The sequence below is a fragment of the Microtus pennsylvanicus genome, chromosome 12 (assembly GCF_037038515.1).
Source record: "Microtus pennsylvanicus isolate mMicPen1 chromosome 12, mMicPen1.hap1, whole genome shotgun sequence".
Lineage (NCBI taxonomy): Eukaryota > Metazoa > Chordata > Mammalia > Rodentia > Cricetidae > Microtus > Microtus pennsylvanicus.
The window spans coordinates 14,355,937-14,373,427 of NC_134590.1; the positions used below are offsets into that span (position 1 = coordinate 14,355,937).

A 17,491-nucleotide genomic window follows, 5' to 3' on the forward strand; every position below is an offset into this window, starting at 1 on the left:
CCCATATTCGCACCGTGAGTAGCATGGCGCACACTCAAACACTACGTGCTGAGGAATTCAGGGAATGGACTAATCTTTGGGCACACCATGCGTGTATAAGTCCTGTGGAACCCCCTTGTCGCGGGCTCTATCTTTATTAGACAGTTCAAAAGTCCTGCCATCTGCTCTTGAACCTGCAGCAAACGGGGCTCTGTCAGCTCCTCCACCAAGGCTGCCTGCCTAGTCCATCTATATCCTAAACACAAAAGTTTCAAAACTAAGACTCAGTTACTTATCAGCTCTCAATTGATTAATAAAATACCAATAGAGACTCCTAACAGGCTCACAAGCTCTTCCACAGTGCTGTAAGTAAGTAATCAAATAGGCATACAAACAAACAAAAGCCCCTGATCTTAAAACACACTCATGTGTTTCTTCCTCTAACAGGTGAAAGCCTAGGAAGAACTTCATGAACTGTACTAACCTTCTATAACAAACTGTAAAAAGATAGATAATAATGAGACAGTCATTCATTGACTTAGGAAAATACAAATTCTGACTAGGCCTGTAAGTGTTTTGAATGTAGAAATCAGGCCTTGCCTTTTTCTAAAGTTAATGGGATTCCTCCTGAGGTAGCAAACTCACAAACAGGTACCAATAAGAAAGCAAATTCAGAAGTGCCATGTTGTTACTGACATTAAAATCAATTTTTGCTATTCCTTTATGCTCTAATAATTTAAAAAAAAACTTGCCTTTTTGATGACAACTCTTAATAATAAGAAGAAAAAATAAATAAAAATATTGAATGATATAAAGCTCAATTATTTTAACAATGAAAGATGTGTGTGTGTGTGTGTGTGTGTGTGTGTGTGTGTTAAAGTACTTGGGTATTTTCAGATGAAGAAAACAGGATAAAGGTTTATATAATGATTGGATGTTTCCAGATTTACAGAGAGGGGAAACACCAGGTGATGGTTATAAGCACCTTTAGTTCCAACAGTCTGAAGGCAGATGGAGGGAGATCTCTGAGTTCAAGGACAGCCTGATCTACAGATCTACAGAGTGAGTTCCAGGACAACCAAGGCTACTTACAAAAACCCTGACTCAGAAAGAAAGAAAGAAAGAAAGAAAGAAAGAAAGAAAGAAAGAAAGAAAGAAAGAAAGAAAGAAAGAAAGAAAGAGATATAAAGTTATAGAGAAGGTTAAGATAGCTAGATGCTTCCAAAATGAAAAATAAAATTAAAAGATTTATATAGTTTGAAGTATCTGCATAAGATCTCTAATGGATCTATAAACCAGGCCTTAAAGATGATACACACACGATGTTAAAACTTCAAAACCTAACACAGTGACACATAACAGTTCTGTGTGTGGGCCACTAAAGTCTTAGGATAGCAAGTAAAGCTATCAAAGACATAGACTCACAGCACCAAGTCTCCGTTGTCATTTAAAATTGGCTCACATTTATCCTGATGAGTTTTCAGGCTTTATTTTTGCTACGGTCCCAGCACATGTGTCTTCGAGAGCTTTGTACGGCACTTATTAACAATGCCTGGGTAATGAAGATTTCACAGAGATTAAGTCAGACAATGGTCCTGCTTATGGAGCTAAACTTTTATCTGTTTCTGTCAACTTTGGAAATTTCATGTCTCTCATGGCATTTCCTATAATCTCCAAATACAAGTAATAAGTGAATGAGTTCATTTGTTATGAATAGAATCAAATACATAAACAGCAAATGGGGAATAAGAGGTTGACTGCTTAATAGCAACTTGGCAAAGCAATCTGTAGACATTATTTAGACATTTTAAATTATTTTTTGAATTTTCTCCCCTGATATCTATTAAAAACTCACCGAAGGAAAAAAAATTAGTTTTATCCAAATTCAAGACTTTATGTAAACTTTCTCATAGACCTGTTCCCTTCATAACTTGGAACTGGGTTCCACATCTGTGTTGAGTGTTAAATAGATTCAAATAGAATGTATTTGAAATCAATTTTGACATATCCAAAAAGTATAAATTTCAGAGGCTTATTAATTGTTTGCATGGCTGTACGCACCATACTTGTAACACAAGTAGCCTGCCTCAATCCAACAATACGGGCTGAATAATTCCGTGAGTGGATGAATCCTTGGACACACCATGCAGGTGCAGTTCCTGTGGGGCCTCCTTGTCTGGGGCCCTATCTTCATCAGACAGTTCAAAAGTCCTGCCACTTGCTGCTACAGCAGCAAACAGGGCTCTGTCAGCTCCTTCACTGAGGCTGCCTGCCTACTCCCTCCATATCCTAGACATAAAAGCTTCAAAGCTAGGAGTCAATTGCCTACCAGCTCTCAACTGACTAATAAAAAAACAATAGAGCCTCCTAACAAGCTCACAGGCTCTGCCACAGGGCTTTCTCCTACAGACCTCTTCTGGATCCACCAGGTAAAGCTACCTATACCATTAATTGCCACCAGAAGACAACTACCTGGTAACCAAAGAGAGAATTTCAACCTTAATTCCTGAATTTCAACCACGCATAAACCTCATGCAATTTCTTATCCTTACCGCATGGATCAAGCCTGTGTATTGCACTGATACCCTGTGCCATACTTTGCGTACTTCTTGTCAAATTACTCCGTGTAGTAACAATACCTTCAACTCTACTTTTATGATATTAAAACCCTCCTTTATATACATTCCTATAAAAATAAAAGAAAATGGTCATTAGTATTGCAGGAGGGGCCACTTGTTTGTCTCAGCTACCCGGCTAGCTTAGTCCCGAAATAACCACACAGAAATTGTATTAATTAAATCCCTACTTGGCCCATTAGCTCTATCTTCTTGTTGGCTAACTCTTAGATCATAATTTAGTCCATCTCCATTAATCTGTGTATCTCCATGTGGCTGTAGTTTACCAGCAAGATTCTAACCGGTGCCCATCTCAGGCTCGTCTTCCCAGCCTTCCCATTAGTTTTCCCTGCCTAGCTCTGTTCCCCTATAACTCTGCTATAGGCTCAAAGAAGTTCCTTTATTAACCAATGAAAGTAACACATAGACAGAATAACCTCCTACACCACTTTAGGAAAATATAAATGCTATTTTGAGAAAATTATTGATGCTAATCAACACCAGAAGTTTTATAGGGTTAATAATTGCTGGCATCTTAACACTTATTAGAATCATAGCTGCTCCTATGGTGGGAGTGTTGGCTCTCCAGCAGGGAATACAAACAGCTGAGTTTACCAATTAGTTAGCTAAAAATGTTTCAAGGATCAAAAGGATCCAATAAAAACACAGACATAGATTTTTTTTTCCAGAAAAGCTGGATACCCTTCATGATAACATTGATTAGATTGGGCATTAAAGGCAAGCTATTAAAATTGATTAACATTGTAACTAACTTGTATTTATATCTCTGCTTTACCTTAAAGTGGTAATATAAATATCTATGGAAACTGGTTAAGAATCATCTTGATGGAATATGGTCTCAACACAACTGTACTATTGACCTTGGATAGTCACATTAAGAAACATATTCATAATATTCTAATTCTAACTTATCAATACTCACTGGCCAACAGTCTGCAGATGAATTGTGAAGTATGTTATGTCCCAACCCCTTTAATATTTTACATAATCAGGCTACCAAAATCCTGATAAATTTAATATTAGTTGCTATTCTTTTTTTTGCTTCTAATAGGCTGGCTCTACATTCAAACAATCCAGAGACGATTGACAGCCCAAGAAAAAGCTGATTATGTCACAATGGTGCTATAAAATAAGAAGTGGAGAAGTGTTGGGGTACAGATAGTCCACAATTTCTTACTCAAACACAACTTTTGGCCCAGATGTGGTAGTGAGATTTCAGAAAACTCCAGGCATGAGATAAAGCCTAGGAGGAAAGTCTCTAGGGCAAAACAAGGCCACAAGCACAAAATAGTACAGAAAAACTCAGCTAAGAGGTCAAAGGCCGCTTGTCAGGCTCTGCCTACAATGCTATCACTAGTAGCTACCTAAACAACATATAAACAGCAAAGGAAAAATTAAACACAGTTCTTGAAGTGAACCTAGAGTCTTGAGTCTTTCTACCTCTATCCTTCTTCTCAGGTCTATGCATCAGAGGCCCAAGAGTGCATTGTTTGAGGCTTAAGAGCATGAACAAGAAAGCTAAAACCTAGTGTGGGGTAGAAATACAGAATATGCAGGACAAGAAGCTCACACTAGGAAGGAATGGTTTAATTGAGACCAACAAAATAAAAATGCATGATAGTATAAAAAAATTGACAGCTAAGCATGCTACGGAAGCCTGAAGAAGACAGAAATAGCCATGAATGCACTCAGTTTGGTTTCTTTGACAGTTGGATAAAGAACAGACGAAACCAAAGAAACACAGAAGGACAGAAAGTCAGTGAAGAATGGGATGGTAACTGAGGGCAGAGTTACAGACTTCAGGATCGTCGGCGCAGCGGGTAGGAAAGTGAGTCGTGCACACACGTACACTGTTTGCTGCCAGCAGGGTGTCAGCAATTCACATGTGTTCCTTAGCGCAGGTAAGGTGATTATTCCATTAAACTCTGTGATCACTTTCTAAGATAGGTATTATTATCTCAGGTTTTCAATGATAAAAATCAAGTCTCAGAGAGGTGAAGAAGTGATTTACCTGACATTGTAATTGTTTTAAACAAGAGAGCCAGGATGCCAGGATCCAAACCCAAGTCAGCCTGACTCCAGAGTGCAGTCATTTATGAAAAGTTAATGACATAAAAGAATATGCTGTGAAAACTCTGAGGTTTCAGGTCTAGAATATTCTAAAAGGGGAGAAAACGGATGAAGGCTTTGGTCCTGCCTCCAGTAGTTTTCTTAGAGGGACGCTGCCCTGTGTTCTCTTAGATTTAAATTTTGAAGGACAGATTTCACCAGATGGGGTTCTAGTTCTAAGAGTTATCCCCCTTTGGGGAGCCATTTCCTGTTCAGTGGATATTCCTTTAAAATCTTCAAATGTAGACTCCAGCATCTGGGGCAAATTTATGAGTTTTTACATCATACTTCCATTCTTGAATAAACTGTTTTATATCATAGTTCCATTCTTTAAAAAACTGTATTGGGTATAGCATTGACTATTAATCCTCTAATTTTTCATCTTTGCTGCCTCTATGGTTGCTTCCACTTGGATATATCCCCCTTCTTCACTTACCTACTCTCCACAGAGCTGAACATCCTGGGTCAGCCCCCTTCTTACACTCCACACACAGCTACACACCCTGGGTCAGCCCCTCCTTCCCTGCTAACACTCCACAACAGCTACACATCAAATACTCTGATCTGGCAAAAATTATCTCACAAGAATTATGGAGCTGGAATCTACACTCACGCTCATCCCAAGATCCTTGAAGTCATAAATTATTGTTTTTTCACACCTAATCATGTGACCAATCATCTCAGGTCTCCCTTTATATCTACCATCTAAGCACCTCATAATACTTAAGCCCATTACTTCCCTTGTCCACACCCCATCATTTCTTACTTGGGTAATTATGATAGCCTCCTAACAGGCATGTCTTACCAGGGGTCTGTTGACACCCTTCCTTTCCACAGTCCTGACAACAATCCTGCCGAAAACAAGTCAAAAAGAGTAAGATACAGATTCCTTTCTATGGTCTTCAAGGCTTAATTTGAAATAACAGCCCCACGGGCACCTCTTTTGAGGTTTCCCATAACATCGCTCCCTTTATCTACTGTGTCCAGTTACAGAGTGGGACCAGATGGCTCACACATCTATAAATCCAGTTCTATGGAAGGCAAGGCAAAGGAGTCATGAGTTCAAGGCCAACATTGGGAAAATAGCACGTTCAAAGCCAGCCTGAACACAGAAAGAAAGACTCTGTCTCAAAGATTACAAAACAAAAACAAAACAAACATTTTCTCAAGATCTTCACAATGACTGCCCTAGTTGCCTGGAACGATCCTCATGTCCACATGGTGTTTACCCCATTTTTCAGGTTAGCAGTGAGCTTGTTCTGTCCCTCTTCAAAGCAACTCTACCCATCCATTTCCAGTCACTTACTCTGTTTTGTTATAAAGGTTGGTTTTTATTTCATGTTGTTAATGCATAAGCCAAAACTCTCATCCTAAATGAAACAGAGATGGTTTGTTCTGGAGTCATTGTGAGTGACCATGACCTGGAAATACAGATTTAGATAACCTCAAATTCTACGCTCCAATGTGGAAGCAGTTTCATGGAGTGTTACAGTTTCACATAAATAGGAAGTCATGAATCAAGGCAAGCTTAAAATACATCAGTGGGTCCATCAGAGAGACAGGTAAAGCAAGGCAGGGAAGCTTTCCTATAGGCCCAAGCTTTTGGGTTGGTGGAGGCTAGTGAGCTAAGTTAATAGAACCTAAAAGGCTTTTACCTATTATTCACGATATGTTAGTTCCAACACAGAAGTGGGCAAGGAATGGCTGTTCCAGAGGGCTGGAAGTAGCTTAAGATGAGGTAATTAACCCCTGGACTTGCAACATTCCAATCTCTCCTCAGTACTGAAATTCGAATCAGTCAATCGGTCTCTCTAAACACAGGTTCTTTTTATAAGTTTGTGTTGATAACATATACGGGTGTTTGCCTTTGAGTTATATGCACACACCATGTGTACAGCACCCTCAGAGACCAGAAAAAAGGGGTTGGATTCCCTAAAGCTGGAACTGCAGATGGTTGTAAGCTGCCAGGGAGATGCTGGGAATCGGATCCACTGGAAGAGCATCAGTACTCTTAACTGCTGAGACATCTCTCCAAGCTGGCGTATTTTGTAGCACTAATTGCTATTTCATGTACTATAAAGATGCATTTGTTTGATTATTACCCTGGATAAAATTTTGTCTATTTCAGCCACAAATACCTCCCATGAGATGGATTTACAGAAAATGCTCAAAAAATATTTGAAAACTGGATGTATCTAACCTGAAGGCTGCCAAGTAAGAGTTGGATATTCATGCTCTTAGTTATAAGGTAGATTTCAAACAGGGCAAATTCTGGATTCCACATCCTTTCTGCATATACCTATGTCCACGTGCACAGGACAAGGTGGAAATGGCCAGGGCAAGTTCCAGGTTTGTGTTCTCAAGAGAGAAGGGGCTTGGCCACGTGCTCTCCTTACAAGGGAAAAGCACATGAAGGAGGCAAAGACATTACATATTCAAAGATGTGATGTGCAAAACTGTGCTCTCCCCGATCGATCTGTATGCTTGGATGCTAACATCCCAGCACCTGAGAGTGTGACTGTCTCCTGAGACAAGGTCTTTGAAGAGCATATATGCTATATGAGATCATTATAGTAAGGCCTAATATAATAGGGCTGATGTCATACGCTAATGAAGAAAAGATGAGCACATGCAAAGAAGAAAGGATAGAGTAGGAACCCGCCGGACACCTCCATCTGGACAGTAGGCTTCCAGAAGTGTGTGGAACCCCTGACTGCTGTGTCAGGGAACTTATCTGTTGCAGCTTGCTTTGGCAGCTCTGGTGAAGTGCTGCAGACACTCCATGATGCACAAATCCAGAATGGACAAAGACAGCATCTGTGAACTGCTTAATGTCCTTGGCCGCCTGCTTAACTGCAGACTTCAGTTGGAGAGGGCTGTGACTTGATATAATGCATTACAACATCCCTTTGTTATAAGAGTTCATCCTTGTACTCAGGCATAATCCTTACGAGAAATAAAGAGAGCCACCAAATTGTTGGAGAGGGCAAAGCAAACCATTACATGTTCTTTGAATGCATCTGTGCACTCGAGCCTTCATATGGAAAAGACTGCTCACAGTTTACGTGTGTATGTCATATTCCCCAAATTATGATATAAGCAGACAGAAAAACATCTGGAAGGAGCCATGTGTGGATATGGCTAAGATACACTACACATATAAACAAAAGTTTCAAAGAACAAATCAAAACTAAATTTTAAAAATACCAATGGTGTTTGAGGGGTAGGCTTTCACTAAAATGTGGCTTCTTGACTCTGCACACTTAGGTTTATTTCACTGCAGATTTTACAGCTATCGCTGTCATTTCTACTTACTGTCCTGTAAACCGGAGACAACCCGTGAAGAAAACCCGGTTTCAGACAGTGAACCCACCTCTTTTGTGTATGAGGAAAACAACATTCCTGCCCCATCTATCCCACTCCTCCTTCCCAGTCCTTCCCTGCATTGTTTCATGTAACTAATCCTTTAGGGAGGCAAGGTCGGGATTGGCAGAGAGGGAGGAGGGAGGAGCAGGCATTAAGGAACAAACATTCCTGTTCTTCCCATCCCATCGCAACCCCTGTGGAATAATGCATCATAAAACTGCAGCAAAGTCATTAACGCTTCATACGTTTGCAGAAACATCTGTGTGTTGGGCATGAGGCGTAGATGAGGCCTGAGAGGGAACCAACAGGAGCAGAGCTAACCGAATTGCAGCATGGGAAGTCATTAATTACATGTGCAGCTGACCAAATCCATCTGGTGAATTGCGGCCATAAAAGCAGTGTAATTATGAGTGTCTGGGACTAGAGGCTGCATTCCAGCTTGTAACTCAGAAGGAGCTCCTTACCACCCAGACTCTGTAATCTCTTGTTTGTATCTTTGGGATATACCCTGCTTTGTCATAAATGTCTGATGGAGACCTTAAAGCTTCAACAGAAAACAGTTGAAAGAAGGTGAAGGAGAAAGTCGTTATGAGCCATCATAAAATAGCAATCTACAAAGCAAATCTAGGATTCTCAAATGTGTTATTTATTGCATGACTGTTGCTAATGAAAAATTTCCTCGACATTAGAAACAGTTTTGTTATATAGATGCTCTTAAATACTGTCTTGGGGGATTAAAGAAATGGCTCAGCATTTAAGATCGTGTGTTGTTCTTGTAGAAGACCCTTGTACAGTTCCCAGTACCCATATTGGTTACCTCACAACCACTCATATCTCCAGCTCCAGGGCTTCTCTGGCTTTCTCAGGCATCTATGCTTATATGTACATACCCATACAAGGCACACACATATAAGTAAAGATAATAAAAATTAATCTTAAAAATTTTTAAATACTACCTTAGGTTAGAGGAATGAGGTATGCTCAAATAGCTGAAGGAGGATGATAAATATTGATCAGAGGCTAGAAGCATCCATGAACATTCCTGAGTCCTATAACTGAGGATCTGTGCAAAGTAAAACATTGGTTCAATGTGATGCTAATTTTATGGCTCTATTTATTCTTTTTGTTTGTTTTTGAGAAAGGATTTCTCTATGTAACATCCCTAGCTGTCCTTGAACTTGCTCTGTAGACCAGTTTGACCTTGAACTTGATCCACCTACCTCTGCCTCCCAAGTGCTTGAATCAAACAAATGTGCCACCACATTCAGCTGACTCTATTTATTCTTAAGAGGATTCAAGAAAGCACAGCATTGCAGGAAAGACCTATTAAGGCCCTATGGTTTCTCCACAAAGCTTCCAAGCATCAACATCTCCAACACCGGACAGTCTACATGGACAGTGCTGTGGTGGGAAGGGTTGGACACTGGAACCAAGCAAACTGAGCAATGATGAGAGGTGGAATCAGAACTGCACAGCTTCAAACCTCATGACATTTCATTGTGTGTTCAGATAACTGCAGCAGCAATGGCAGGCTGCAGCAGCAGAGGTTCTGCAACAGTGGCATGCTGCAAAAGCAGAGGTTCTGTAGCAGTGGCATACTGTGGTTGTTGGAGGGAGATTGTTCATCCCAGCTGCCCAGAACCAAAATAATCACACAGAAACCATGTTATTTAAATATTACTTGGCCCATTAGCTCTAGCTTCTTATTGGCTAACTCTTAATTTAACCCATCTCTGTTAATCTGTGCATCACCACAAGGTTGTGGCCTACCAGCAAATTTCAATGTATCTGTCTCTGATAGCAGCTCCATGGCTTCTCTAAACTCTGCCTTCCTTCTCCCAGCATTCAGTTTAGTTTTCCCCACCTACCTCTAGTCCCTGCACAGGCCCAAGACAGTGTCTTTATTGACCAATGGTATTCACAGCCTACAGAGGGGAATCCCACATAATGTGATTGTTGAAGCAGTCTAAATAATAGGCACAGGGAGTAATATTTGTCCAGTAGCCTTTGACAAATCTATGTTGTCAAAGTACAGAAAAGTATCTTTCTATAATCTATAAGTATATGGAGAATTGAAAATAATAGTAAAACTAAGATTTTCTAAAACAGAAACATTGAATATTAAAGTTTTATTACTTTGCAGGACTCTAGGAGGAACAATCTAGTACTTGCTGTCTGGTGTATCACCTCCTGTTTAAAGAAAGCATCCATTCCATAACTCAGAAAATTCTCCTTCCCACAGTTCGCACTGGCTTCCAACATTTTACACTTTGCCCCTCTGATAACCTCATGAGATGTCCCTGGAAGTTCTGTAACCACAGCTGTAAAGCAGTTTGACTTCTCCTGGAATGGGGTCACTCTTTCCCTTACATCCTCTGTGCCCGTTTACACTGGAGAATCATTCCCATCAGTTCAATCTACTTCTCATGCATGGCCCGACTTCCTGCATTAATGAGCCAGTCTTCTCTGTGAGGAAACTCTCTTCTTCATCTGAATCTACCCACATCTGCTGTGTTTGTCTTAGCAGAAGTTACAGTGAAACTTTCTCAGATGCTCACAAAACACTCAGGCTTTCCCTGTGGCAATCTGTGGCCAAACCTGTGAGACTGTGGTGTGACCCATGGTAAAATCCCTCTCTCTCAAAAGGGGAGAGGAAACCGTCCCTCACCTCAGGTTACGTCCTGATGAACAACCTAAAAAGTGACATGTCAAAGCCTATTCCTCTGGGAGGCTGAGTCATAGCCTCACAGGCAAGGCCTTCTTCACCGAGTTCAACTCACCCTTAGCTCTCTGGATCTGTGAACCAGCAGGGTGGCAGGGAAACTCAGAAAAAACCTCAAACATTTGCTTTATGATAGGATCAGAACCTGATCTTGTAACCTCTTTCTAAAAATCTCTATGTTTTTATTTACATGGTCATTTTACAGTATGCGGCTGAAAGTCTGAGACACTGAATATTAAAACTGAGAGGGAACACTGAGAGTCAGTAGTTCCCAGTACCTGTGGGGACTCATTCTCAGATTGCTAGTGGGTGTTTAGAATTGTAGGCAGTACTGAACTTCATAGCTCTGAGGCTTCTGCCATTACATACCTACTTGTGATAAAGCTTAGTCTATAAACAGGCAGAGGAAGACAGTAACAGTAATTATGAAAACACTATACTGTAATAATGGTTTTGTGCATGTATATATCCTCTCTCAAAATATATTGCTGAGGCAGGCATGGTGATGTATATACCTTTAATCCCATCACTTGAGAAGCAGAGGCAGGTAGGTCTTCGTGAGTTTAAGACCACACTGGTCTATATAAAGAGTTCCAGACCAACCAAGGCTATGCAGTAAGACACTTTCTCATGAAAACAAATGAGCAAAACCAAAACCCACAATATCTTAATTGTGTTCTGCTCATGCTTTTTATATGAAATGAGATATCATAGTGTTTACCTGCTTTAACAAGCTACAAAAGCAAAAGGGGAGGCTGTCCTAATAATTGTTGAACTGGAATGCAGTGACCAACAGGGATGCAGAGCTCTTAGGTGACAGTGCTGTATCTAACACAACCTCATCAGTTCTCAGCCTGATGCTTGCACCCTTCGTCTTACATTTGCCATTGACATTTCCTTCTTTAGGCCATCATCTACTTAACTACACAGAACTACAGCTTGATTAAACAATTGAGTCAAGTAGAAGCTCATTTTAAAGTATTTCTGGACTATGTTCCTAGGCAAAAATAAAATCTTTACTTGTTTAAAAAAGAATGCATGTAAATGTCCTAAAAGCAATACACACACACACACACACACACACACACACACACACACACACACACACTGGGGGTAGGGGAGGCATTTGCTGGGTAAGTCTGCTCCCGAAGTCAAGGCTGTTAACTGGACTGTTATCTTTTGCTGCTAGTGTCCTAAGCATGTGAAGGGTTTTCAGGAAACACAGACACTGTGTATTATCAAGACACATAATGACAGTGGGAACGGAAAGAAACTCCAGGTTTTACGGCCAAATGAATCATTGCTCACTCATTGGAGCTGAGGAATTTAAGTGCATCACTGAAACCTAACTGGCATGGTATATGAGACATGGTAAAGAAATTATATCCCTCTAAAAACTGTATAAATTTTATTATAAAAACTTACACATGAATAAAACCATTGTATGCCATAATTAACCAGACCTAAAACCAATACAGCTCACTGAATTTCTATGTAACTAGAGTAGGCATTTGGAATGGAAACTGTGGAGCCTCACATTAAATCTTACACTTTCACTATTGAGGATATTTTATAAACTTTTCCACCACCCAAAACAAAACAAAATCCATGGTATAATTAGAACCAGGAGAACAATTAGCTGTGCACCTCTTCACTCATGCCATTACCTGCACTCAGCCTCTCTTGTTCTCTTCATGCTATGTCATACTCACATGCACATGTGTTTACATACATGTATACATATGTTATTGGTTAGATTCTGCATATAAGAGAAAATGTAGTTTTTCTGAGATTTCATGATTTCCTTTAATATTACACATTCTTGTTTCATCCATTTTCCTACAAATTTTTAACTGCATTTTTCTTTTTTTTTGTTGTTTTGTTTTTCTTGGTTTTTCAAGACAGGGTTTCTCTGTAGCTTTGGAGCCTGTCCTGGAACTACCTCTTGTAGACCAAGCTGGCCTTGAACTCACAGAAATTCACCTGCCTCTGCCTTCTGAGTGTTGGTATTAAAGGCGTGCGCCACCACAGCCCGACTTAACTTCATTTTCTTTAGAACTGAGCAGCATTCTATTTATATATCACCAACATTTAATTATCCATTCATCCACTAATGGACAACTGGGTTGATCCGATCCTTTGCTGCAGCAAATGAGCCTCGACAAACATGTGAGTGCAGGGATCTCTCCAGCGGGGGATGCGGTTCTCTGGATCTACTCTGCCCAGGTTCACATTGTAGTTCTAGCTTTAGATTTTCCAGAAACCTCTAAACTATGTTCCACAATTGGCATATTAATCTGCACATCCAACAACAGGAATGAGCATTTCTCACCACATCTTCTCCAACATTCGTTGTCAGATTTGCTGACAATGGCTGTTCTGACTGGGGTGAGATGGAGATTCAAAGCAGTTATTATGTATTTCCTTGAAGGTTACAGACCCTGAACTCTTTAAAGCAGCCATTGACCATTTTTATGTCTTTTTCATTCAGTTCACTGTTTCTATTTAGTTCACTTTCCTATTTGTTAAATGGCAATTTTATTCACTTGGTAATTAATTTCCACAATAATTTATAAATTCTGACTGTTATCTCTTTGCCTGAAGTGTAGCCATCAAAGATTTCTCTCCCATTCCGTGGTCTGTCTGTTAACTCTGCTGTTTTCTTTGCTGGACAGAAACCTGTTTCCATCTGGCCCCATCTTTTGATACCAAGGGCTAGTTCCTGGGCTGCTGGTATTCTAGATTTCCTCTCATGAGCATTTCAGCATGTATACCCAGCATATATGTACACATCTCTACACATATGTAGTGGTGCAGACATGTTTCAGTGGAAAATCAGTGCTGTAGACTAGAACTTAAACCACACTGGGGTCCCTAGCAATCAGAGCGCATGAGGATGGTAGCGTACTTTTTAACAAGTCCACTGTGCTGGATCTGCTCCTAGAACACATCAGTGCACACGTGTGGCTGCTCTTCGTTCCTTAACCAGCAGACTTAAATGGCCTAATCAGGGTCTAGTCCCTGTTTCTGTGCAGAATCTTACAAATGTGAGGCCCGTGCCCTGGGACACTTGCAAACATCTGCATTTTAAATCTTGCTAAACATCATGTTAAACTGGATAAATAAGCAACTGATGTTTAAATGTATAAATGTAAAGTGTGAATTCTAAGGGCTAGATATCTGGCTCAGTGACTAAGAGCGTGGCTGTTCTTTCAGAGGACCGAGCCTCAATTTCCAGCACTCACCAGGTGACTCACAACTGTCCATAACTCTAGTTCTAGGAAATCTGACTCCCTCTTCTAGCTTCCTTGGGAACTAAGCATGCATGTGATACAGAAATATATATGTAGGCAAAACACTCATATGCATAAAAAATAAAACCTACATTTTTAAATGGCATTGTTTATTCCTTTGGTTTGTAATGATCCATCTGTATCTATCAAGTGTGTCGATAATAAATAGGGCCACTGTGTGGGAATTCTATGCTGCGGCTGGCCAGATCCACGAAAGAATTAAACGGCCCACGCCAAATGTATATTGGGCGCCAAGTGAAGCTGTTTGCTCAATTTGGGAAATAATCAGGCCAACTTAAAGAAAAACAATTATATTTTTAATTGTTATAAGGAAAAACTCACTCCACAAGAATGGGAAGTCCAAGTTCCGCTCTGTCCGTCAGGAATCACCCACAGAGAGGTGCGCACCTGGTCCATCCCAGTTTTCTTCCTGGGCTCCAGGTAGCCACGCCTTAATTAGATTCCACTTCTTAAGGTGATTGGTTAGCAGAGCTTCCCCCATCAGGAAGCCTCCTTTATTGGTCAGGGAGTCCAAGAGACTCCAAAACCACATGCACTATTACTATTGTCTTAGCTGCCTCCTAGAGCTGGAAGGCACCACACACCTCAGACAGAAGACTTAGAGGAATCAGCCTTGCAACAGACATGGATTCCTCCTCTATGAAGACTAACTCCTGCAGTACCCAAAGGTGCTATGAAAAGCATCATGGAAGAAAAAAACAATTAATAGTCCTACCTGCCCTCAAAGTCCAGGACCCACAACAATGATCTGCTCACCAATCACCTAACCTCAAAGTATAATAGTGGTACTCATACCTTGGAAATAACCAACAGCTGTGTGTACTAAGAGTTCTTACTGGGGTGGAGTCATGTCTGGTACTAAAAATCTGGCCCCTAGGGTGGCTGAAGAGGTCACAGACCCAAGAAGAGAACCTCCTACTGACATTTTCCTAAACCAACATAACTTCTAATTATATTCCAAACGTTTATCTTCATACCCACAGAAAAGTGTGACTCTTACCCTCCTCAAAGAAACTTCTTTTCCCAGCTGACAGAGGTATTCCTCTGTAGTACAAGTGATCAAAGTGCAGAGAATATGTAACTGTGGTTTCAGCCCACTTGGTTCACCTACAATACAGCACCTATACCCAAGGCTCAGAGAACATCTTGGAAAAAGAGTGGGAAGATTTTTAAGGGAGAGAGGACTGGGATCCCTGCTGTTAGACAATGTTTTGTACTCATGAAATCTCAAAACCATGATTACCTAAACAGGATCTGCATAATGATACCAGTCAGCATGTCAGCCCGGAAAGGGGGAATTTCATAAAGTCACACCCCCAGATGAAGAACTACAGGCAATAAACAAATGGCTGCTCAGAAAGGGAGAATCAGTCTTCTCCAGGGACCACCTCCCTTCAGATTATCCAATCCCAAGTGGCCAGCCCTAAACATATATACATAAGGAGCACCACTAAACGGGCTTGGTACGTTGTGCATATGCATATATGTGTGTGTATACAAGAGTAACAATAATAATCATAGAAGGTGAGATCAGAAACTTGATAGGGAGTGGGGAAACACAGAAAGAGTTGGAGGGGGAGAGAAGGGTGGAAATTGTGTAAAAACAGTATTTGTATGAAATTCTCAAAAATACACGAGGATGAAGGTTGGAATCGAGGCATCCCCTTCACTTATCAAGAGGCTTGTGTTCTTACCTTCGAAGTCTACATCTCCAACTAGTTTTGTCTTTCCTGTCGTAGGATCTTGAACATAGTTGATACCCACATCAATTACTGCTGCGCCTTCTCTAACCATATCAGCTGTAATCAGCCTGGGAATACCTGCGGATGGAACAGCCGTGAAACACTCAAATTCTGTCCTGTACTTTGTCCTGTATTCTCAAAGTATCTAAGTACGTACTTTGCAAGTAAGAGACTAACTTCACGCTGATTACTGGTCATCAGGTAGAAGGACAACAGACAATTAACATTGCAGTTGTTTTGTTTGTTTGTTTGTTTTTATGAGTCTCTACGGAGTGAGCTCTGAACATTGCATTAACATACACTTTATTATTATGTCCCATGTTGTGTGTGTTGACTGTGTCCAGTTGGACATATTTGCTCAGCCAGAGACAAATCTTATTGCCTTGTGACAACATGCATGCATAAATCTTGAGTTAGATGAAATCTTAGCTTTCTGGTCATTTGTCTTAATACTTTTAGCAAGAAATATGGCAACACACACACACACACACACACACACACACACACACTCATTCACCAAAACAAAACAAACAAAAATCTCAGAAACACTGGAGAGAAAATCCATATTCTCAGAGCTCTACGGTTCTGCTTCTCATTTACGAAGGTCTCATTACAAAATAGAGTAAGACTCAGCATAAACATATTGTCTTACAGATTAAAAAAAAAGTGTGACGTTCTCCATCATTAAACACAGGATAAATACTTGGGGAGCTACTGTAAACAGAAAACACTGCAGGGAGAGGGGCCTTACATTCAAGGATGTGAGAAAAAAATCCAATACTCAATTCGTTCTCAAATTCTCAAGGAGGAATTTCTTCTAAAGTTAAAGCACAACCTTAATTTATGTTGTTGTGGGCAATACTTTGTTAGCTAAAGTCTGCTATTCTTATCCAAAGTGTCCCCTGGGCTAAGTAAACTCTGCAGACATTGGGGTCACTGGGTTCTCAGACAGCCTCCAACCCTGCCCCAGACAGAGGCCACAGCATCCTTTTCCTGTGACATCCCTGGTAGCACTCTGAGAAGGGAAATGTCAAGTTAAATGATGCCAGGTATCTCCTTAGAGCCTGTGGGTGCAGATTATGATGATAAAATAATAGCTAACTGGACATTGATTTAAAATCAAACCTCTGCATCCAAAGAGCCCAACTGAGGACCACTAAGGGATGTCAGAGAACTCTTAAAATAATATTATTGCAGAATGGGGAGGGGACTATACCCACAAACATTCACAACAACCTCTATAATCCTCTCTCTGGATCATGGTACCCACGTAACCCCAAGGCTGACAAAGAATGAACTGGTTCTTAAACCATCTCTTCTTTTTGATCAGCATCCACAGCGCAGAGCCCTAAGCAGCTATGTTAAGCCATTTCCTGCACTAACAAATGTAGACTTTGTCTCTTGCCCCTTGAAGTTATCTATACATCTTGCAGTCTCAGATCTGCATTTTGTTATCTTTACAGTAAAATAATTCCTAGCAATCTTCCTCAAATAACAATATCCAGTCAGATACTAGGCCCCGGGATTTACTAAAGGATCCTCACATATTCTACCAGCCAGAAGTTAGTGCACAAAGATCAAAATTTCACTGTAATTCTTTTCTTATCATGGTGATGAAGATCA

The 17,491-nt window shown here is 40.5% G+C and overlaps 1 protein-coding gene across 3 annotated transcripts in view; it reads right to left on the minus strand.

Moving 5' to 3' along the window:
- Mthfd2l (methylenetetrahydrofolate dehydrogenase (NADP+ dependent) 2 like) overlaps positions 1 to 17,491 on the minus strand; it is a 90,024-nt gene that overhangs the window by 9,048 nt on the left and 63,485 nt on the right. For 2 of the 3 annotated variants that reach the window (XM_075942770.1, XM_075942772.1), the window contains exon 7: positions 15,821 to 15,946. The exons of the other annotated variant lie outside the window; for it this stretch is intronic. In XM_075942770.1, coding sequence (XP_075798885.1) covers positions 15,821 to 15,946 — 126 coding nt within the window. The remainder of the gene's footprint in view (positions 1 to 15,820; positions 15,947 to 17,491) is intronic. 3 annotated transcript variants of the gene reach the window in all.